This window comes from Pristiophorus japonicus, chromosome 3, assembly GCF_044704955.1.
Source record: "Pristiophorus japonicus isolate sPriJap1 chromosome 3, sPriJap1.hap1, whole genome shotgun sequence".
NCBI classification, from domain to species: Eukaryota; Metazoa; Chordata; class Chondrichthyes; family Pristiophoridae; genus Pristiophorus; species Pristiophorus japonicus.
Genome location: NC_091979.1, coordinates 294,471,319 through 294,495,815, shown reverse-complemented (window position 1 = coordinate 294,495,815; position 24,497 = coordinate 294,471,319). Strand labels below are relative to the sequence as shown.

Sequence of the window (24,497 nt, the reverse complement as noted above, 5' to 3'; positions counted from 1 at the left end):
TAATGGTGGCCCTCACATAGATCGGGCCACCACCATGCAGCCCGACACTCTGTTTTGGGTGCCGGGCTGCTGGCCTGGTCCATTGCCTCCCTGGTGGCCCAGTGGAGACCACCATCAAATGGCCTGCAGAGTACGCAGCAGTCCTCCCCTTTAATTGCAGGCTTATGGCCCAATTACATGTTGGGGGCGGGACTTCCAGTCCGGGCATAAAAAAGTCCCGGCCCCAGAAGGTTACCGCCACCAACCGGAGCGAAGGGCATTTTCGGGGCCATAGTGACTGACTTGGCTGGCTAATAAATGGATAGTAGAGGAACTTACAAAAGGTAAAGTTGATGTTGTCTTTTTTTAAATATACAAACATGGTGTGATGTGAATAATGGGATGTACATGTGTGGTCTAAGCATTTCTAATTTTGGTTTTGCCAAGAGGAGCCATCGAACAGGGGCCTGGGCACTTCCCACAGTAAGAGACTATAGTCTCTGGCTGTGGCTGGGTAGTGCCTAGCCATGCTAATGTACCCACTCCCCTCCTCGAGCAGCATTCACAGAAGTCAGGGGACTGTCCATGAAGAGACCCAAGAAGGAGAACTTTTGTTTTCTTGTTCAAATCCTTTTTACCTGCTCAAAATTGTACATCTAATGTGAAACATGAATTTTGAATAAACCATAACAATGATATAAACTGTAAGTTCTCAGCACACCATGTGTAGCTGCATCAAAGATAATCTGCGGAAGTTGTTTCAGTAAAAGTATTATATAACTGTTCTACTAATGCTGGCCAGTGTAAAGTATGGTTGCAGCACCATTTTTTCATAAGGCTTCTTTTTCAAAGGATTTTCCTTTTAAAGGAAATGTATAAGCAGCAGAGGATGACTGACCAAATCAAATTCTGTTGCATGCAAATCCGGAATTTATACCTGTATTTTGGGATTGCACTCTGCAATTTTGTGTGTAAACAGCAACTCACTGGCTTTGAACATGGTGTTTACAGCCTGTGATTATTAACATTGTTCATTACTTGCTGTATAGTGATATCCTTTTTTTGCCTTTTCTTCCAGTACTACCCCATTGAAGAAGTGCTTGCAGCTGAATACCTGCTGGAGGAGTTTAGGGCTGACCTAATTCAAATGGTGCTGGAAAAATTGATACCAGAGACTGTGCGGTAAGTTATTTTTGCAGTGTTAGTGGCTGCTTTTCCAATCTGCTGGCCTGAAAGTGTGAAATAAAAAATTTAGTCCTATATTATGCTGAATCAGCAGCTATCATTGTTATTTTTAAAGTAAGGAGGAAGTCAAAGATAGCCTGGTAGCTTCTGAATCAGCCATTTATTGCTGGTTACAAATCATATTTTATTGGGGTGAATTTTGCTCTCGGCAGCGAACAAAAGGCACTAGCCATTCATTACATTTGCACTTGCCCATAGACGACTTGTGGGCTTTTACACGGCAAGTTCCTGTTATCCAAAAAGTGCAGCGTCCTCTACAGAGTATCTGGGACCTGTGTGAACAGGACAAGCAACGGTGTGTCTCCTTAACCAATCAAAGTGAAGAATCGTTGCTGAGCAGTGCTGAGACTGAACCAGGAAGTGTCAGTTGGAATACTGAATTCAGTTTTTGAAAGAAAAAATCTCCAACAATAATTTAAAGCCAAAGGAATGAGACTCCACACTTGTAAAAGTTATGCAGTGCCAGAGAGGCTGCTTGGCAGTGACTTTTTTCTGTCGAGTTTAATCCATATCTGAGGTAAGTACAGGAACTTCATGGCGTTCAATGTATTTGAATGGTGAGTCACACGCAAGATGCCCTTTTCTCGCAGCTTTTGGAGATGGACAGCATCTGGGACAGCAACTTCAGTATTTCCGCATTTAACTGCACATATGCGGTCGCCGGAAGTTGCTGTCCGATTTGCACATAAATAACTGAGCACTGTTAGCCTCATTGTTATTTTTACAGCAAAATATGGCCCATTATGTCCAAAAAATCTTGTATTGAATTTAAGGAACCGAAGAGAAACTGACCTCTATACTGTGCTGATTTAATCGAAACATCCTGATTTTACAATCTTGGCAAAGCCTGTCCTGATTTTGCAGCAGAATTCCTGAATTTTCAAACTGCCCTTTCAAGCCTAAAGCTGTTGACCCTAAATTGACTTATTTCAAAGCAAATAGTTTAAGGTTTAAAACAATCAACACACAGATGTTTTAAACTTTGATTGAAAATGATTGGGGAGCGGCAAAAAATTGACCACATACCAAACGAATGCTTAAAACCTAAAAGAAAATAGATTTGTGAAAACCATAACAATAATTAAATTCATTTGAAACAAATGATAAAATAAATGAAAAAGTCAGATCATTTGAATATTCATAGCACTTTGCATCACAAAATAAAGTCTCCCTAATTTTGTGGCCTGTGTCCTTAATTTTCAAGTTTGCTAGTTGAGAGGTATGATTCTAAACTTGTCAGCAGGATTTAGTTGTAAATCAACTCCAAAGATAAGGGATAACAAGAAAATGTCTTAGATTTTCTTTCGGTGATATCGGTCATTTTGTCAGTTTCGGCCTCCAAGTTTTTAAATAATTATCTGTTATGGCAGGAGCCCCCTTACAACTCTGCTGGACAGTACTGGAGAGGAAGCAAGTGAGGATTGCTAAATATTGTGCACTGGATAGTACTTTTTCAATATGATGCCCCATATATATTCCTATCTTTTGATTGTGATTTAAAAGCATGTTCTTCAGACAATCTTGGAAGGCTGTTCATTAAACAGATCTTGTATTTGGGTGATCGGGGTCTTTGGTTAGTCTGGAAAAGGCCTGTAGTTTCTCTGAAGGTGTCATACTAGAATAGTATTCAAATACATTGCTTATGGTATTGCTTATTTCAGATGTTTCCCTGATTACTCAAAAGATTTTTCTGCTTTCTTACTAATGTAGTCCTTCAACAGGCTAGAGCTGATGCTAGCCTGGTTAATGCTCTTAAGATTTTCAAACCAGGATCTGCATTTTGGTGGGGCACATTGGCAGCTTCATTGATAACTGGTTTTATTACTATTTGTGTTTGTACTTCATTTTTGAACGTCGAATATAAAACCGACCATGCACTGACAAGCTTGTGTCATCAACCCACAACACTGCCCACCCTCAACCAGCAGCATTCCACAATTGGCTGGTAAGAACTCTGGTTCAAGAGAATTGAGCCAGATGACTTGTTTGTTTTCCTTCAAAATCACCCGGCCAAATGGAATATTTTGATAACCATTTGAAATGAGAAAATATTTCTATTTAGTCGCCGAGCTATATAAATATATCGAATATTTTTGGTGGAATGTTGAATCGTGAACAACTTGATCTTTGATTTTCACTGTTAACAAGTCAATTAGTAAGTGTAAATTTGATTTACTTCGATATCCATAAATCTACATCATTATTTTAGTTCGGTCGGTTAATGAAGTACAGCTAGCCAGGAATGTAGCAGTACTTTAAGCTACTTTGCAATAACATAGTGTGTTTAACAGCATAGTCATAGCGTAACATGCTAATTATTTGCATGAATTGGTAACATGATGTCCATTGTCTGTGCTTTGAAGACCAAATCCAGTTCTTTTGTTTCACAATTTTTTAAAGCACTTTTGGCATTTCAGAGGTAATTTTCTCAAGGACAGTGCGAATGTTGAAGATAATGATTTGATCTTTTTTGATTCTAGGCACTCGTGGAGTTACTGAAACAATGTCAATTTTGATGTGATTGTTTGTATTGTTCCCAAATGTCACTAGTTCTGCGTAGATACAGGGCCCACATCTCCTCCTGAGGGATCCAGTTGGCTAACAGATATTCCTGAAAAGAAAGAAAGGCATTAAAGCACAGGAATCGACAGACTCACCTTTACATGCATGATCTGCACAGACTTGCCTGCAGCGCAAGGTGCAGCAGGCTAATCCTGTGCACATAACTGTGCTGAATCTCCTCGGTGTGGGCATGAACCATCTCTTTTCAGAGCTCGAACAACATCTTGATGGAGTTGTGTACTACGTAGCTGCTGATCTTCCTCTTTAGTTTCATCATAACATGGAACATAGCAGAATGGTGGCCCATGGGAAATTCTTCCTGACAGCATTTATCTCCTTCATGTCCTTATCCAGCATGAGTCTTCACATGATCAATGTTAGATCCCATCAGTTTTACAAACACTTCAACAATGTCATTTAGCATCTCAGATGTCTCATTCTTTACAAAGGCATAGAATACAGCCCTACCCCTGCCATTGCTGTCCTTCACCATGATTTGGTAGAGGGGCTAGTCGTGCTCGTTTATCTTGTAGATGCCGTCAAGGAACAACATTTCAGGATGTGCCTGAAACCTGGACTGCATTTCATTTGTTGCAAAGGCAATGAAGTTGATATCATCTACGTCCATGCTAATATGCACCTGCCCAACCTCTGCGACATGCTCCAGTGCAGCTATTACAGCAGCCATGCTTCCATTCCCAGCTTTCAGTCGTGACTTGATGCTCCTGATGTCAGTCAGTGTTACAACCTTGTTGAATTTCTGCTCAATGTACTTCTTCAGCTGCTTACTTTGAGGTTGGAGCTTGACCAAGTCTGCCACATGGTGCGTCTCCTCTGGACTGAGACGCCGCTGCCGGGGTAAAATGGAAGGAATTCCTTCCTCGGTACAGGGGCTGTGTGTACAAGGTGGGACAATGTGACACACACTTTCACCACCACGTTGTTGTAGTTCAAAGTAAGCGTGGCCTCGCATCTCATTGCAAGGTACCTGAAACACAATAGATTCGGGGTCTATTATCGGCCTCTCTTTTCAACTGCAGACAGTGCTGTGAACATGAACATCACCATAACCAAGCAGATGCATTAACACTTACCGCTGAGTTGAATGGATGCATGGCTGCCCGTAGTGGACACAGCACAGTTTCACAAACCGGTCGGGGGTGGGGATTTGCTTGCGCCTTCCGTTTCTTCTGATTTGCCGTTATGTGCGAGCATGCCTTGTAGAAGAGGGTCCCAGTCGCCTGCAAGAAGGGAAGTGAGTTGATTTTTACTGAAATCTGAGACTTTTGACAGAAATATACACATAGCCTGCAGCTGAACACAAAATAGAGAAGCAAGCACAGGTACCTGTTGGAAGTCCTCCAATTTCGAAGTAATCTCTTCATAGGTATCAAACTCCATAGTTGTGAAGATGTCCTTGAATTGCTGGATTGTATTGGTGGACAATTGCTGGGTTGTATCGGTGGACACCTCACTTGCCACCGCCGGCTGCATCTCTACTGCACTGTTATTTGCACCAGAAAATATGCACCTGGAAGTAAGAAAACACAGCTCTCTCAGTTGTACTAGAAAGTAAACACGATCGGAGGATCAGGAGCTCGGGGCTGCGGGTGGCACTGGGCCCGGTAGGAGGCTCGGGGATTCGGGGCCCGGTCGGAGGCCCGGCTGCTGCGGGGGTTCGGGGCCCGGTCGGAGGCCCGGCTGCTGCGGGGATTCGTGGGCCGGTCAGAGGCCCGGCTGCTGCGGGGATTTGGGGCCCGGTCGGAGGCCCGGCTGCTGCGGGGATTCGGGGCCCGGTCGGAGGCCCGGCTGCTGCGGGGATTCGTGGGCCGGTCAGAGGCCCGGCTGCTGCGGGGATTCGGGGCCCGGTCGGAGGCCCAGCTGCTGCGGGGATTCGGAGCCCGGTCGGAGGCCCGGCTGCTGCGGGGATTCGGGGCTCGGTCGGAGGCTTGGCTACTGCAGGGATTTGGGGGATGCGTTCGGCTGTGTTCTGAGGCAACGTGATGTGGAGGATGGGAGAAGCGGAGTAACTATTTGTCCGAAAGAGGTGGAGTAAATCCAAGGGCGGAATAACTATTTGTCCTAACTCTCTCTTCTGCGTATGCGGGAGACGCATGCGCAGAAGGGAGACTTAGTACAAATCGTTGCTGCGATATAAATAATGCTCTTTGCCCTGTGAGAATCCTTGAGGCTCTGAGTCAGCTAGTTTGTGCCACTTGGTCGCCAATATTTGGTATAATTCCTTGTGTGTTCCCGAAATGGTTTGTCACAATATAAAATGCTTGTGCTGAAATCGACTACAAATTACATTTAATTTCCCTGAGGCTGTTTTTATGAAATACTGAATCAGCTATCAGTTTTTGTGGCAGAATTCATGTCAGCACAATTTCAGCTTGTTGCAAGGAAGTTTACAATACACACCATAATGTCTCCAAATTAAATGGTCGCACGCAGGGCTTAAGACGCTCAAGAAATAATTTTTAAAAAGGCACGGAGATTAACACTTATGATACATTAATGTGCGAAAATGCAGGCTTCTTGGATGTGTTTCCTTTTCTAACAGTATATACATCATAGCAATTGATTAAAATAGAATATTAGTAGACAACATTTTTATTAAACTTTGTTAAATATATTAATTTTTAGTGTTCGTTGACTTGTTAAAAATGATCTGTTAAAACGCCAACATGCTGTACTATGGAGAGTTGGCACGGAGATTTAATTTTCCGTACACATTCGAGTTCCTGATCACCACTCTGCTGCTTCAGTGAGGTACCTTGTGGAGATTTGGTGCTTCCCATTGAGAATGGAGAGAAACTCAAATCATAAAGTAGCTTCATTTTTAAAAAAAAAACTTTACCCTACAAGAGAGACTGGACAATTTAAAAAAAAAATAAATTGGGATGAGAGAACCTGCAACTAAAACTAGTCCTATTCATACCTGAGGCTTTGTTCATGCACTGTAAATGTAAGATTTTTGTTGCATAACTTTTAGAAATGTTGGGCTCAAGTTTTGGCCTGAGTTGCTCCTATTTCTTTTGGAGTAACTAGTTTAGAATGGAGCATCTTAGAAATTGCAATTCTCGGCATTTCGTTTGCTCCAGTTCTAGTGAGTTGGAATAGTTTCATTTTAGAACAGATTTTTTTTTTCAAAAGGGGGTGTGTCCAGCCACTTACGCCTGGTTTACAAGTTGAGGCAGCGAAAACTTACTCCAAACTAACTTAGAATGGAGTAAGTGTAGATTTTTGTACGCTCAGGAAAAACCTTGCCTACACTTAGAAATCAGGCATAGGGATCGAGATGGGGAGGTGGGGGGAGGGGCGGTTTACAAACATTAAACACCTAAAAACAAATAAAGAGCCATCATTAATAATAAATGATAAATAAATCAACCAATAAATCAATCAAAATGAAATTAAAAAATAAAAATAATTTAAAAAAAATCACTCAATAAATAAAAAATGATTTCTACTCACCTACTGTAGCACCAGGGAGGAGAGAGGTGTGAAGGAGGGGCAGGTGGTGGGAGAGGGAAGATGAACGGTGAGGGGAGGGAAGTTGAACGGGGGGGGAGGGGGTGGCGAGATGAACGGTGGGGGAAGAGAGAAGAAGCTGAATGGGGTGGGGGAAGAGAGAAGAAGCTGAACGAGGACTTTGGGCAGGGCCCACACGCCGGCCGCCGCTGCCGACTCTTCGGGCGGGGCCTACCCCCAGTGAGAGGCCGGGTGGGCGAGCAGGGCCCCGCTGAGGACTTCGGGCGGGGCTGCATGCAGCAGATGCCAGCCGCCGACGACAACTCTTTGGACGGGCCCTGCCCCCAGCAAAAGGCCGGGCGGGCGGGCCCCGCCAACGACAAGGTAAGTGGTGTTAGGCCACTCGGACAAGGAAAGGGGCGACGTCCCTTCGGCCAGGGATAGGCTCGGAGACGGGACGCGCTGGGAGGGCCGGGAGCTGCTGCGTACGTATGCAGCTGCCAGCACCGTTTTTGGCGCAGGGCTGTAGCTCTGCCCCCAGCAGCTCCTGCTGCGCAGCGCCGAGCTGGAAATGGGCCTACAGCTATCGGAGAATCGCAAGGTAAGTATTCGGCGCAATTTTTGTTCTACAAATTAGGCAGGCCTATCTGATGTGCGCTGTTCAAGTGGGAGTCCGAAACTTGAGCCCGTTAAAGGGTAAAAAAACACATAGCCAGAACACATTGAGCAAATCCGTCACCTTCCTCTTTTCTCATTATTGTACCCAGCTGTACTTGGAAGTCCCCAATATGAAACTCCTGATTTGTGGTATAGAGCTACTGATAGTATCCAATCAGGCCACTTTGGTTCTAGGATTTCACTTCCCACTCCTTATAAAATGGTGATCTGTTCAAAGCTTTCTCCAAGGCCTCTACTTTGCTCTTCCTTTCACTCTCAGACAAGAGCAAATTCAGAGAGCTACACAATGTAATAATAAAGAAACCAGGAAACAAGAACCAGACATTTGAAGGCTGGGGAATAAAATGGAGACCAGACTCTCAAAAGGGAAGAGAGGGCCAATACTACCAATGCTAATGTGACCGGGCTGGCACCAAGATAGGGAGAAAACCATTCAGCCAGGATGCAGTAAACTAGATGGAAAGGAAAACAAGGTGATGGCAACCAAAAGTCAAAATGATACAATTATATGATCCCAGCAAATCCAAAAAAATGGTGAGAAATTGGGGGACGGTCGGGGTAAGAAGGAAGAACAGAGTAGAAGCCTTGGAGCGAGCTTTGAACAGATCACCATTTTTTAAGAGTGGGAAATTAAATCCGAGAACCAAAGAGGCCTGATTCGACCCTGCCGTTAGGAGCTCCATGCCACAAATCAGGAGTTTCGTATTAGGGATTTTCATGTACCCAAGGGTGCACCAATGAAAAAAGGGGACTAAATTCTCAAGAACTTGAGCTGAGAATGTCTTGAAGTACTCTTGTCTATCTGTAGACTCAAATAATGACCTAACTGTATTTGGCACTAAAAGACTGGAATGTAATGGGCTTCTGCAAAGAAGCAAACCCCAAACAAGATGGCACAAATAATGCAACTTTCACCAGAAGCCCCAATAGAAAGTGAAACCATTTGCAATCCTGTGATAGGTTTCTGATGAATACTTTGGCTCATGTGGAGAGGTGGTGCTTGGCTCGGTGCTATGATGCCTTGTCATAATTATTTTTGAGCCTTATTCACATTATCTGCTCTAATTTTCTCTCTGCCCTTTATCGAAGTAACTATTTGTACTGCACTTTTCTTTGACAGATAGGCGTCCGTCCAGCCCTGCCCACCCACCCACGCCCCCGTCCGTACTGCACTTTATTAACTGACAGGCGACAAGTCCCGCCCCCTGTCAAGCTCCGCTCCCCCCTCCCGGGCCCCAAATCATTCCCATCATGTGGTGCCGAGAAGCAGGACCTAAGGCCAGAGACTCTGCTCATTCCCTCGCCGACTCGCTCCCTCCCTCCCCCTCCAGGACTCGCTCCCTCGCTAGGCGCCCGACTAACTCCCTCTCCGACTCACAGGATTCGCTCCCTCGGGCATGGGCCAGAGAGTGGCTGGCAGTGGAGATCAGATAGAGGCGGTTCTGGGCCCGATAGCAAGAGAGGCTGGTGGAGGGGGGTGGGGGAAGAGAGGCTGAGGGTGGGGGGGGAGGAAAGAGGGAGAGAGAGGCTGGGGGAGGGGAGAGAGGGGGGGGGTGGGAAAGAGAGAGGCTGTGTCGGGGGAGGGGAGAGAGAGGCTGGGGGGACGGGGGGAGGTGGGGGAGAGAGAGAGAGAGAGGCTGGAGGCTGGGGGAGGTAGAAGAGAGGGAGAGCGAGAGACTATGGGGGGGGCAGGAGGGAGAAAAAGAAAGAGAGGCTGTGGGGGGGGGTGGGGAGAGAGAGAGGCTGGGGGGGGGATGGTGTGGGGAGAGAGGCTGGGGGAGGCGGGGAGAGAGGGGCTCGGGGGGGGGGGGGTGGTGTGGGGAGAGAGGCTGGGGGGGGCGGTATGGGGAGAGAGGCTGGGGGGGGCGGTATGGGGAGAGAGGCTGGGGGGGACGGTGTGGGGAGAGAGGCTGGGGGGGACGGTGTGGGGAGAGGCTGGGGGGGCGGTGTGGGGAGAGGCTAGGGGGGGCGGTGTGGGGAGAGAGGCTGGGGGTGGTGGTGGGGGGCGGTGGGGAGAGAGGCTGGGGGTGGTGGTGGGGGGCGGTGGGGAGAGAGGCTGGGGGGGGCGGGGAGAGGGGTTCTGGGGGGCGGGGAGAGGGGTTCTGGGGGGCGGGGAGAGGGGTTCTGGGGGGCGGTGTGGGGAGAGAGGCTTGGGGGGGGGGGCGGTGTGGGGAGAGGCGGGGGGGCGGTTGGGTGAGAGAGGCTGGGGGAGGTGGGGAGAGAGGCTGGTGGGGGGTGGGGAAAGAGAGGCTGGTGGGGGGTGGGGAGAGAGAGGCTGGTGGGGGTGGGGAGAGAGAGGCTGGGGGGGGTGGGGAGAGAGAGGCTGGGGGGGTGGGGAGAGAGAGGCTGGGGGGGGCGGGGAGAGAGAGGCTGGGGGGGAGGTGGGGAGAGAGAGGTAGGGGTGAGAGAGACCCTGGGGGGGGGGGCGCGGGTGGGATCGGAGGGGAGAGAGAGAACTCTGGGAAGACAGATTACGTTCTTCCAACCCCTACAAAGGACATCGTTGGAGTGGATGATAATCAGAAGTCACGACACTGTCACTATTCACTTCATACCCAATAAACCTGTTAACAATCCGTACACAAGTGGTGGGGGGTTGGAGGTTGGAGGGAAGCACGGACTGGGATAAGACACTTTGGCTGGGGGAGGGATGTACTTAGACTGGGGTACGGGACTTTGGCTGGCTCTTGCTGTCTTCTGGGGTGCTCTGTCCTCTGTCGCTTCAGGAAGTCAAGGTGAATCGAGTTACAATTTGCAAAGTCAGTGAGACCTTGGGATAGGCGGTTCCAGTGACACATTCCTGTGAAACATCAGGGTGTGGCTTATCCTCCAAGGGGACCAATCAGAAACAAAGGGTGGAGCATGTTGGCCATTTTGACAGTACAAATAAGCACATCCGCACTTTATACATGTGTAAGGAATGGAGACCAATGGTGTCAATAAAGTTCAGCAGGAGCAAAACTGGAGACAGAGAGAAAATCATTTCGGTCATTCCAGAATCTACAGGAAACTTCTGTTTTGCATGTGAACCTTCTGATCCGGGTATTGAATAAAGTAGGATTATTTGAGGAAACCTTCCAGGTCTCAGTTTTCCAGATGCTTCGATGTACAGTGCTGAGATGAAAAACAGGGAATGTAAGTTGTGAGAAGAATGCAAAAAGGCTTCAAGGGGATAGAGGCAGGCTAAGTGAGTGAGCAAGAACATGGCAAATGGAATATAATGTGAAGTAATCCACTTTGGTAAGAAAAATAGAAAAGCAGAGTGTATTTTTTAAATGGTGAGAGATTGGAAAATGTTAGAAACATAGAAACATAGAAAATAGGTGCAGGAGCAGGCCATTCAGCCCTTCTAGCCTGCACCGCCATTCAACGAGTTCATGGCTGAACATGAAACTTCAGTACCCACTTCCTGCTTTCACGCCATACCCCTTGATCCCCCGAGTAGTAAGGACTTCATCTAACTCCCTTTTGAATATATTTAGTGAATTGGCCTCAACTACTTCCCGTGGTAGAGAATTCCACAGGTTCACCACTCTCTGGGTGAAGAAGTTTCTCCTTATCTCGGTCCTAAATGGCTTACCCCTTATCCTTAGACTGTGACCCCTGGTTCTGGACTTCCCCAACATTGGGAACATTCTTCCTGCATCCAACCTGTCCAAACCCGTCAGAATTTTAAACGTTTCTATGAGGTCCCCTCTCACTCTTCTGAACTCCAGTGAATACAAGCCCAGTTGATCCAGTCTTTCTTGATAGGTCAGTCCCACCATCCCGGGAATCAGTCTGGTGAATCTTCGCTGCACTCCCTCAACAGCAAGTATGTCCTTCCTCAAGTTAGGAGACCAAAACTGTACACAATACTCCAGGTGTGGCCTCACCAAGGCCCTGTACAACTGTAGCAACACCTCCCTGCCCCTGTACTCAAATCCCCTCGCTAAGAAGGCCAACATGCCATTTGCTTTCTTAACCGCCTGCTGTACCTGCATGCCAACCTTCAATGACTGATGTACCATGACACCCAGGTCTCGTTGCACCTTCCCTTTTCCTAATCTGTCACCATTCAGATAATAGTCTGTCTCTCTGTTTTTACCACCAAAGTGGATAACCTCACATTTATCCACATTATACTTCATCTGCCACGCATTTGCCCACTCACCTAACCTATCCAAGTCACTCTGTAGCCTCATAGCATCCTCCTCGCAGCTCACACTGCCACCCAACTTAGTGTCATCCGCAAATTTGGAGATACTACATTTAATCCCTTCGTCTAAATCATTAATGTATAATGTAAACAGCTGGGGCCCCAGCACAGAACCCTGCGGTACCCCACTAGTCACTGCCTGCCATTCCGAAAAGTACCCATTTACTCCTACTCTTTGCTTCCTGTCTGACAACCAGTTCTCAATCCACGTCAGCACACTACCCCCAATCCCATGTGCTTTAACTTTGCACATTAATCTCCTGTGTGGGACCTTGTCGAAAGCCTTCTGAAAGTCCAAATATACCACATCAACTGGTACTCCTTTGTCCACTTTATTGGAAACATCCTCAAAAAATTCCAGAAGATTTGTCAAGCATGATCTCCCTTTTACAAATCCATGCTGACTTGGACCTATCATGTCACCATTTTCCAAATGCGCTGCTATGACATCCTTAATAATTGATTCCATCATTTTACCCACTACTGAGGTCAGGCTGACCGGTCTATAATTCCCTGCTTTCTCTCTCCCTCCTTTTTTAAAAAGTGGGGTTACATTGGCTACCCTCCACTCGATAGGAACTGATCCAGAGTCAATGGAATGTTGGAAAATGACTGTCAATGCATCCGCTATTTCCAAGGCCACCTCCTTAAGTACTCTGGGATGCAGTCCATCAGGCCCTGGGGATTTATCGGCCTTCAATCCCATCAATTTCCCCAACACAATTTCCCGACTAATAAAGATTTCCCTCAGTTCCTCCTCCTTAATAGACCCTCTGACCACTTTTATATCCGGAAGGTTGTTTGTGTCCTCCTTAGTGAATACTGAACCAAAGTACTTGTTCAATTGGTCTGCCATTTCTTTGTTCCCCGTTATGACTTCCCCTGATTCTGACTGCAGGGGACCTACGTTTGTCTTTACTAACCTCTTTCTCTTTACATACCTATAGAAACTTTTGCAATCCGCCTTAATGTTCCCTGCAAGCTTCTTCTCGTACTCCATTTTCCCTACCCTAATCAAACCCTTTGTCCTCCTCTGCTGAGTTCTAAATTTCTCCCAGTCCCCAGGTTCGCTGCTATTTCTGGCCAATTTGTATGCCACTTCCTTGTCTTTAATACCATCCCTGATTTCCCTAGATAGCCACGGTTGAGCCACCTTCCCTTTTTTATTTTTACGCCAGACAGGAATGTACAATTGTTGTAATTCATCCATGCGTTCTCTAAATGTCTGCCATTGCCCATCCACAGTCAACCCCTTAAGTATCATTAGCCAATCTATCTTAGCCAATTCATGCCTCATACCTTCAAAGTTACCCTTCTTTAAGTTCTGGACCATGGTCTCTGAATTAACTGTTTCATTCTCCATCCTAATGCAGAATTCCACCATATTATGGTCACTCTTCCCCAAGGGGCCTCGCACAATGAGATTGCTAATTAATCCTCTCTCATTACACAACACCCAGTCTAAGATGGCCTCCCCCCTAGTTGGATTCTCGACATATTGGTCTAGAAAACCATCCCTTATGCATTCCAGTTTGGCTAGCCCAATCTATGTGCATATTAAAGTCACCCATTATAACTGCTGCACCTTTATTGCATGCACTCCTAATTTCCTGTTTGATGCCCTCCCCAACATCACTACTACTGTTTGGAGGTCTGTACACAACTCCCACTAACGATTTTTGCCCTTTAGTGTTCTGCAGCTCTACCCATATAGATTCCACATCATCCAAGCTAATGTCTTTCCTAACTATTGCATTAATCTCCTCTTTAACCAGCAATGCTACCCCACCTCCTTTTCCTTTTATTCTATCCTTCCTGAATGTTGAATACCCCTGGATGTTGAGTTCCCAGCCCTGATCATCCTGGAGCCACGTCTCCGTAATCCCAATCACATCATATTTGTTAACATCTATTTGCACAATTAATTCATCCACCTTATTGCGGATACTCCTTGCATTAAGACACAAAGCCTTCAGGCTTGTTTTTTTAACACCCTTTGTCCTTTTAGAATTTTGCTGTAGAGTGGCCCTTTTTGTTCTTTGCTTTGGTTTTCTCTGCCCTCCACTTTTCCTCATCTCCTTTCTGTCTTTTGCTTTTGCCTCCTTTTTGTCTCCCTCTGTCTCCCTGTATAGGTTCCCATCCCCCTGCAATATTAGTTTAACTCCTCCCCAACAGCACTAGCAAACACTCCCCCTAGGACATTGGTTCCGGACCTGCCCAGGTGCAGACCGTCCGGTTTGTACTGGTCCCACCTCCCCCAGAACCGGTTCCAATGCCCCAAGAATTTGAATCCCTCCCTGCTGCACCACTGCTCAAGCCATGTATTCATCTGCGCTATCCTGCGATTCCTACTCTGACTAGCACGTGGCACTGGTAGCAATCCCGAGATTACTACTTTTGAGGTCCTACTTTTTAATTTAGCTCCTAGCTCCTTAAATTCTTTTCGTAGGACCTCATCCCTTTTTTTACCTATGTCGTTGGTACCAATGTGCACCACGACAACTGGCTGTTCTCCCTCCCATTTCAGAATGTCCTGCACCCGCTCCGAGACATCCTTGACCCTTGCACCAGGGAGGCAACATACCATCCTGGAGTCTCGGTTGCGTCCGCAGAAACGCCTATCTATTCCCCTCACCATCGAATCCCCTATCACTATCACGCTCCCACTCTTTTTCCTGCCCTCCTTTGCAGCAGAGCCACCTACGGTGCCATGAACTTGGCTGCTGCTGCCCTCCCCTGATGAGTCATCCTCCCCAACAGTACTCAAAGCAGTGTATCTGTTTTGCAGGGGGATGACCACAGGGGACTCCTGCACTATCTTTCTTGCACTGCTCTTCCTGTTGGTCTTCCATTCCCTATCTGGCTGTGGACCCTTCTCCTGCGGTAAGACCAACTCACTACACGTGATACTCACGTCATTCTCAGCATCGTGGATGCTCCAGAGTGAATCCACCTTCAGCTCCAATTCCGCAACGCGGACCGTCAAGAGCTCGAGGCGGATACACTTCCCACACACGTAGTCGTCAGGGACACCGGAAGTGTCCCCGAGTTCCCACATGGTACAGGAGGAGCATATCACATGACCGAGCTCTCCTGCCATGTCTTAACCTTAGATACCCTTAAATTGGTAATAACAATGTTATAGTTCACTTACTGATATAAAAAATAAAAGAAAAGCTACTCACCAATCACCAGCCAATCACTTACCCCATTGGCTGTGACGTCACTTTTTGATTACTTTCTACTTCTATTTTGCTTTCTCTCCCGCTGTAGCTGCACCAGTACGCTGGCTCTCGATCTCCCGCTGGGCTTTTGACAGGTCGCTCCCCTCTCACCAACTGCCGCTGGCTCTCGATCTCCCGCTGGGCTTTTGACAGGTCGCTCCCCTCTCACCAACTGCCGCTGGCTCTCGATCTCCCGCTGGGCTTTTGACAGGTCGCTCCCCTCTCACCAACTGCCGCTGGCTCTCGATCTCCCGCTGGGCTTTTGACAGGTCGCTCCCCTCTCACCAACTGCCGCTGGCTCTCGATCTCCCGCTGGGCTTTTGACAGGTCGCTCCCCTCTCACCAACTGCCGCTGGCTCTCGATCTCCCGCTGGGCTTTTGACAGGTCGCTCCCCTCTCACCAACTGCCGCTGGCTCTCGATCTCCCGCTGGGCTTTTGACAGGTCGCTCCCCTCTCACCAACTGCCGCTGGCTCTCGATCTCCCGCTGGGCTTTTGACAGGTCGCTCCCCTCTCACCAACTGCCGCTGGCTCTCGATCTCCCGCTGGGCTTTTGACAGGTCGCTCCCCTCTCACCAACTGCCGCTGGCTCTTGATCTCCCGCTGGGCTTTTGACAGGTCGCTCCCCTCTCACCAACTGCCGCTGGCTCTCGATCTCCCGCTGGGCTTTTGACAGGTCGCTCCCCTCTCACCAACTGCCGCTGGCTCTCGATCTCCCGCTGGGCTTTTGACAGGTCGCTCCCCTCTCACCAACTGCCCTTGTTGATGTTGATGTCCTTATAAACGAATCGCTGAAAGTTAACATTCAGGTACAGCGAGCAATTAGGAAATCAAATGATATGTTGGCCTTTATTACAAGATCTCTTGAATATAAGAGTAAATATAAAAACATAAGAAATAGGAATAGGCCATATGGCCCTTCGAGCCTGCTCCGCCATTCAATAAGATCATGGCTGATCTGATCATGGACTCAGTTCCACTTTCCCGCCCGCTCCCCATAACCCCTTATTCCCTTTATCGTTCAAAAAACTGTCTTATTTTTGTCTTAAATTTATTCAATGTTCCAGCTTCCACAGCTCTCTGAGGCAGTGAATTCCACAGATTTACAACCCTCTGAGAGAGGGTCTCTGTTTTAAATGGGCGGCCCCTTATTCTAAGATCATACACTCTAGTTCTAGACTCCCCCATCAGTGGAAACATCCTCTCTGCATCCACCTTGCCATGCCCCCTCAGTATCTTCTACATTTCGATAAGATCACCTCTCATTCTTCTGAATTCCAATGAGTAGAGGCCCAACCTATTCAACCTTTCCTCATAAGTCAACCCCCTCATCCCCAGAATCAACCGAGTGAACCTTCTCTGAACTGCCTCCAAAGCAAGTATATCCTTTCGTAAATATGGAAACCAAAACTACATGCAGTATTCCAGGTGTGGCCTCGCCAATACCTTATATAGCTGTAGCAAGACTTCCCTGCTTTTATACTCCATCCCCTTTGCAATAAAGACCAAGATACCATTGGCCTTCCTGATCACTTGCTGTACCTGCATACTATCCTTTTGTGTTTCATGCATAAGTACCTCCAGGGCCCGCTGTACTGCGGCACTTTGCAATCTTTCTCCATTTAAATAATAACTTGCTCTTTGATTTTTTTCTGCCAAAGTGCATGACCTCACACTTTCCAACATTATACTCCATCTGCCAAATCTTTGCCCACTCACTTAGCCTGTCTATGTCCTTTTGCAGATTTTTTTGTGTCCTCCTCACACATTGCTTTTCCTCCCATTTTTGTATCATCAGCAAACTTGACTACGTTACACTCAGTCCCTTCTTCCAAGTCGCTAATATAGATTGTAAACAGTTGGGGTCCCAGCACTGATCCCTGCGGCACCCTACTAGTTACTGGTTGCCAACCAGAAAATGAACCATTTATCCCGACCCTCTGTTCTCTGTTAGTTAGCCAATCCTCTATCCATGCTAATATATTATCCCCACTCCGTGAACTTTTATCTTGTGCAGTAACCTTTTACGTGGCACCTTGTCAAATGCCTTCTGGAAGTCCAAATACATCACATCCACTGGTTCCCCTTTATCCACCCTGTCAGTTACATCCTCGAAGAACTCCAGCAAATTTATCTCACTGCAATTATATAGGGCCCTGGTGAGACCACACCTGGAGTATTGTGCACAGTTTTGGTCTCCTTGCCTAAGGAAGGATATACTTGCCATCGAGGGAGCGCAACGAAGGTTCACCGGACTGATTCCTGGGATGGGGGAAATTGTCCTATGAGCAATGAAATAGACTTGGCCTATATTCTCTAGAGTGTAAAAGAATGAGGTAACATATAAAATTCTTTCAGGGCTTGACAGGGTAGATGCAGGGAGGATGTTTCCCCTGGCTGGGGATGGGGTCGAGAACCAGGGGTCACAGTCTCAGAATAAGGGGTCGGCTATTTAGGACTGAGATGAGGAGAAATTTCTTCACTCAGAGGGTGGTGAATCTTTGGAATTGTGTCTGATGATGCTGTTATCCAGGCTTGACTCTCTTAGATGGGCTCATGCACTCCGTCTGCACCAAACTGGGCATCCTTCAGTTGGTTCCATGGAACCGATTCCTGATTCTTCCAGAATAGCATCCAAGTTGATGTCTTCCCCTCCCTGCTACTCTGGTACTTTATCCATATTTGAGTATTTTATTCTTCATGATCTCTTTAATTGTCCTTCAAAGACTTTGTCACCTCTTGCTCTCCTTGCCAAAATCTGGAGTGCCGTCTTCACAGTCTCTGCACCAACAAACTTATCCTCAGCTATTTTATATACACCTAAACTTACACTCACTCCTTCACCTGCCGATCTACACTCAACTTCACCCTGCTTATAAACTCTTCTACCCACACTCTTGGCCACTCTTTGACCTCGCCATCCTATGCCATTTCTTCACTTCCAAGACTGCAAGTATCAGAACATTTTCCACCATTTTCCTTGACTTCCTCATTTTCTTCACTGCCTGTATATTATCTACATCAACTCTTTTTTACCCTCAGCCACTACCCCAGGAAAACGACCCCATGTCTTTGACCAGCATCTTCCTATGTCCCAATTTAGTCTTCCCTGGGCTACCATCCCCCATGATGTTTGCTTCCATTGACCTGTTCAACTTCCTTACTTCTGCTTTTGATACCATAGACCCCACCAGATTTCAGACTATCTTCCTTGTGTTTGTGCAGCCTGAAGGCTTGAGTGTGCACAGAGCTCATGACTAGCCTGATCACTGTCAAATCTAGACCACTATATTGAGCTATTGTAGCCGAGACCTTCTACTCCTCATACTCTGGAGAGCAAGACCAATCCCAATTGTTCACCACAAGTTACCATCTCCAACCTCCCTACCTCCATCCTCATCTCTGATGCCCAATGTGAGACTGCTAGTGAGGAAGGTTGTATTAAGAAATTAATCTTGTGTTAAGGACTCTATTTTGTAACAAACCAACTTCACCTTCAGGAAAATTCAGCAGCCTTCTGGAACAGGTCCAAACCAGCCTTAATGTGGCTGGTGTTAAAAAGAACGTGTCTGTTCTTTGTGTAGTTATGACCTTCTGGTAGATAATTCTATGTCTTGTAACCATATAAGCAATGTTCTATCTAATATTTTTTTTGTGTGGTCCCTTTAACTGGCTGTGCAGCAATTCAAACTGCATGCGTGGTTTCTTCCATTTAAAAGCCGGTGAGACCTTCAGACCACTGCGCAGCTGTGCAACTTAGCGGGAGCATTGAATATAAGCTGCTTTCACATTTTTCTAGATGTGATTAGGACAGGCAGCTTATGCTATGTCTTAAGCTTAGTACAGATATAGATGAGCGAATGGCATTGATCTGACACCTACTGGTACCATAAAGACAGCAAGTATTTAGAATGCTGAGATAATGCAAGTTACTGTAAACTGGGGGTAAAATTCATAGAATGTAGGATATGAGGTTATGGTGTAGCGAAGGGATAAAAGTGAGACACTAACACAAAGTTATGAAATTGAGGTTTGGCCACCCCGCTACTGAGCTCAACAACTGCAGCCTTCGCATTATTGTGGCGTGGCAGCCCCGACCTGCGAGAGACCGTCAGCGGCAGATTGGGGCCATAAAAGGAGCGGCGAGCGACAGCCATGGGCAGCGTGGCGGCATGCCACTGCAAGGTACAGCGCGAGCTGGTGCAGGACGGCGACGGCAGCGAAAAGGGACGCCATCAACGTCCAGGTCGCTGATTGGAGTGTGGGCAGGTACAGCAGGAGCGGCGAGAGATTGTAGAGGGACATGATCGGGGCCCAGGAGAGGCGCGAGTTCGGGGCCAGAAGAGGTGAGGGCCGAGTGGCAGCATGGGTCAGCTGCAATATGTGTGTGCACTAGGTACGTGCAGCAGAGGTGGTCTCCAGTCGACTCGGTTAATCCTTGCCACTGGACCAAGCTTGTGGGGTGGCTGGTGTGCAACGGCCACAACACATGAAAAAAATCCACGCACAGGCATCTTCCACCCGACACTCTGTATTTCAGGACCTGGAATATTAGGCCCTTCATTGAAACACCTGTGAACTCATTCTCCTTTGGTGTGAAAGCAAGTCCTCCTCGTTTCGAGGGACTGCCTATGATGATTGTGTGTGTTTCTTCTAATAAATCTATGTGAAAGACTGCATCTCGAACTCTCTCATTCCTGGCACACACAGGCAGTGACTTCAAGTTTTGCTCTCTAGCATTTTGAACTGGCTTGTTTTCTTCTAAATTTGAAATTATCCTTTTAACTACAATTTGTCCTCCAATTCCATAACCTTCTGTCGTTTCGCTCCCATCTTCTCCCTCGGCTCCACCAGCTCATTGTGTGTATGAAACCAACAACCTTTTCCTCATGAGTTCCTCGTTACTCAACTACCTTCTCAGCCAATCCATGCCAACATCATCACCACCTTCCTTTCCTCACATTTCTTCCACTATTAACACCCCCTTTTTAAAAAAAAAAAAGTTCTCGACCCTTTTTATTCTTACCAGGTTACCATCCTATATGCACATTTATTTCCACTAAAGTTGTTGAATACAGAATTACCACCCAACGGCATGTCTGCCTCTCCTACTACTCCGTGTGTGTGTCCTGCCTTAGCACCAAGAAATTCCTGCATTCATGAGAACATAAGAATTAGGAACAGAAGTAGGCCTTCTAGCCCCTCGAGCCTGCTCCGGCATTCAACAAGATCATGGCTGATCTGGCTGTGGACTCAGCTCCACGTACCCGCCCGCTCCCCATAACCCTTAATTCCCTTATTGGTTAAAAATCTATCTATCTGTGATTTGAATATATTCACTGAGCTAGCCTCAACTGCTTCCCTGGGCAGAGAAATCCACGGATTCACAACCCTCTGGGAGAAGAAATTCCTTCTCAACTTGGTTTTAAATTGGCTCCGCCGTATTTTGAGGCTGTGCCCCCTAGTTCTAGTCTCCCCGACAAGTGGAAACAACCTCTCTGCTTGTCTATCCCTTTCATTATTTTAAATGTTTCTATAAGATCACCCCTCATCCTTCTGAACTCCAACGAGTAAAGACCCAGTCTACTCAATCTATCATCATAAGGTAACCCCCTCATATCCGGAATCAGCCTAGTGAATCGTCTCTGTACCCCCTCCAAAGCTAGTATATCCTTCCTTAAGTAAGGTGACCAAAACTGCACGCAGTACTCCAGGTGCGGTCTCACCAATATCCTGTACAGTTGCAGCAGGATCTCCCTGCTTTTGTACTCCATCCCTCTCGCAATGAAGGCCAACATTCCATTCGCCTTCCTGATTACTTGCTGCACCTGCAAACTAACTTTTTGGGATTCATGCACAAGGAGGTGCTTTTAGTGTCCCCCTCCTCTTTTATAGGGGGCACTTGGAAAAATGTGATTTTAGCGCCCAAAAAAAAACAAAAAAAAAGAAAAACACAAAAAAAAGGGCCTTGTAAATGTCTGCTGTGTCATCCAGGGCTGGTGGCACGGTTTAATGTTTTTTGTTTTACAGATAAACTCAAAAAGAGTTTCATGCACAAGGACCCCCAGGTCCCTCTGCACCGCAGCATGTTGTAATTTCTCCACATTCAAATAATATTCCCTTTTACTGTTTTTTTTTCCCCAAGGTGGATGACCTCACATTTTCCGACATTGTATTCCATCTGCCAAACCTTAGCCCATTCGCTTAACCTCTCTAAATCTCTTTGCAGCCTCTCTGTGTCCTCTACACAACCCGCTTTCCCACTAATCTTTGTGTCATCTGTAAATTTTGTTTCACTACACTCTGTCCCCTCTTCCAGGTCATCTATGTATATTGTAAACAGTTGTGGTCCCAACACCGATCCCTATGGCACACCACTAACCACCGATTTCCAACCCGAAAAGGACCCATTTATCCCGACTTTGGGCCGGGGGTGGGGGTGGTATGTATGTAAACCTGTAATTACCATGTTTAACCACCAGAGGGGATCCCACAATCCCTTGGGAGCACCTTTCTATAAGGAGGCCTCACAGGCTGGAGAGGCACTCTTGAGATCTGTAATAAAGGACTATGGTCACACTTTGAGCTTTCAGTGTCTAGTCTGACTCTTTATCCAAGACATAGCAGAGACAGTGTCACTTTCCTAATTAATCTGGCTGCCTTGGCCCGGATTTTGCTGTAAATAAAAGTAATTCTGGCCGCAATTTCTGGCATCTGGACATGCGCAGTTAAACGCGGAAATCCACAGGTTGTTGTCTGAGATACCCTGCTCCTCCACAGGGTGTGCTGTTAGTCGTCACTGATAGACTCAGCATTAAAAAGACTGCAACAGCATGAACTTGCTGTACTTGCACACATGTTCTGCACCAAAAATGGCTGAAAAAGTTAGGGCTGTTGTAGGGAGTGATGATTTTTTTATGGTGTATTGAGTGATAATTACTCCTGAACAACCTCTCTGGCCCTAAAAAGTTAATTTTACAAGTCTCATTCCCTCAGAAGAAAATTAACATTGGAGATTTTTTTTAATTAAAATTTGTTTTTTTAGTTTTTCTGTCTATCCCTTTTATTTCTCTTCCTTCATCCCATCTGTATTTTCCAATCTTTATTTTGCTTTCTGTACATCATTTACATCTAAAAAGGCGGTTCACCACCACCTTCCGAGGACAATTCGGGGTGAGCAATAAATGCTGGCCTTGCCAGCGATGCGTACATCCCAGGAACAAATTTTTTTTTTTAAATTCTACTTGATACTTCCTGGTTTGGACTCTGCGTGTCTCAGTGAGGATTCTTCAATTTGATTGGTTGAGGTTGCTGCTCGCACACACCACAGATCCCCTGCAGAGGGCGCCGTGCTGGATCAGATGTCGGATTAGGAGAAATCTCTGCTGACAAGCCCACGAAAACTCTGTCAGCGAGGTGACCGGCAAGCACTGTTCCTATCCCACTAAGCAAAATCCGGGCCATTGTTGCGGTTGGGGAGGATTGCTCCAGTGAAAGTATGAAGATCCACAAGATAAGTAATTAGACTTTTTGGGGCAATCTTATTGAGCAGCAGGAAATGTGAACAGATCTAGATTGAATTGGATAATAGACTACTGTTTATTGTGCTGCACTTTTTGACTAGCCCCCTTTAGGCACCTGGATTATTTGCACCTACCAATATTAGTTCTGACAATTCAATTTTTCACTCTTTTAAACTGTTGTATTTTGTTTAAATGGTATGCTATTCTCATCACTTTTTTTAATTACAAAGAACAATTTTTTTACAGTTTGAATCCATGCTGTTCTGATGATGAACAATAGATAAAATGTAGTGAACCTTTTAATTATTTTCTCCTACCTCCTTGCGTTTCTTCCTACTCCCACCCCAGCCATGTTCTATTTGAAGCACAGCAGGCCAAAATTTAAGCATGATCAGATAATATAGATTCCAAAAGGAAAATATCCACTTGTTAGTCAGCTGCAGTGCTGCTCTTTGATATCATGGAAATTTCTTTCCACTGATATTCTACCATTTTCATACTGTGGGAAATATAAGCATGAATCACAGTCACCAGATACATGGTAATTTGATTCAATCATTTCTGTCTCTAATATTTGCTCCAAGGTTGCTTGGTGGATGAGTTGTTTAACATCACCGACATTAATCAGTATCCTCAAATGTCAGACTATATTACATCTGAATCAATGATGCTAGTCACTAATTCTTTCATTTCCATTGTGCTTTCCCCTCACAGGGTGGCAGTGGTTTCTAAATCATTTGAAGGACAAACTGACAAAACAGAGAAATGGTATGGCACACAGTACAAGCAGGAAGCCATTGGTGCTGATGTCATCCAGGTGGGCAACACACGCCTACTAAAATAGAGATAATGAGGATTATTTTAGCTGAAGTCTGATACCTTTAGCTTCTCTCAGTACACATAGTAACGTTGCTTAAAATGTACTGATTTGTGTTCCTTATTTTACACTGGATAGTTTTCACACATGGTTGTACAAGAAATAAGGTTACAAAGGTGGAAGACTCTAGCACGTTGAATGTAGTATTCTTAGTTGTGACAATAAGTTCCCTATATGGGCCCAAGTTTCCACATGATTTGCGCCTGATTTTTAGGAGCAACTGGTGGTGAACGGACTATCTTAGAAATCGCAATTCTCCACATTTTTTTTCTGCAGTTCTAGTCAGGTAGAACAGTTCCACTTTAGAACAGAATTTTTTCTTCAAAACGGGGCGTCTCCGGCCACTGACGCCTGATTTGAAAGTTTCCACAGTGAAAGCGTACTCCAAACTAACTTAGAATGGAGCAAGTGAAGATTTTTGTAGAACTGAAAAAACCTGTTCTACACATTAAAAAATCGGGCGCAGGTTACAAATTAAGCGTCCAGAACGAGGTGGGGGAGAAGGGAAGTCATTAAATTCTACAAAAAATCCTTATTTATACTTATACAAATATTATGCAAATAAATCCAACCTGAATAAAAATTTATAAGCAAAGAAAAGATTGAATAAACCATCTTCCTACCTGTGTGAAAGTGCTTCAGCCAGGGAGAATACTGCAGCAAGCCTCACAAAACGAGGCAGCCGTTCCCGAACGCGGGGGGCGGGGGGGAAAGGAAGTCGTTCCAGACGGTGGGCCG

General features: G+C 46.2%; 1 protein-coding gene across 3 annotated transcripts in view; it reads left to right on the top strand.

Annotated features, from left to right (window-relative positions):
• ide (insulin-degrading enzyme) overlaps positions 1 to 24,497 on the top strand; it is a 173,055-nt gene that overhangs the window by 55,865 nt on the left and 92,693 nt on the right. For all 3 annotated transcript variants that reach the window (XM_070876812.1, XM_070876811.1, XM_070876810.1), the window contains exons 11-12: positions 1,058 to 1,161; positions 23,597 to 23,699. In XM_070876812.1, the coding sequence (XP_070732913.1) occupies positions 1,058 to 1,161; positions 23,597 to 23,699 (207 nt within the window). The remainder of the gene's footprint in view (positions 1 to 1,057; positions 1,162 to 23,596; positions 23,700 to 24,497) is intronic.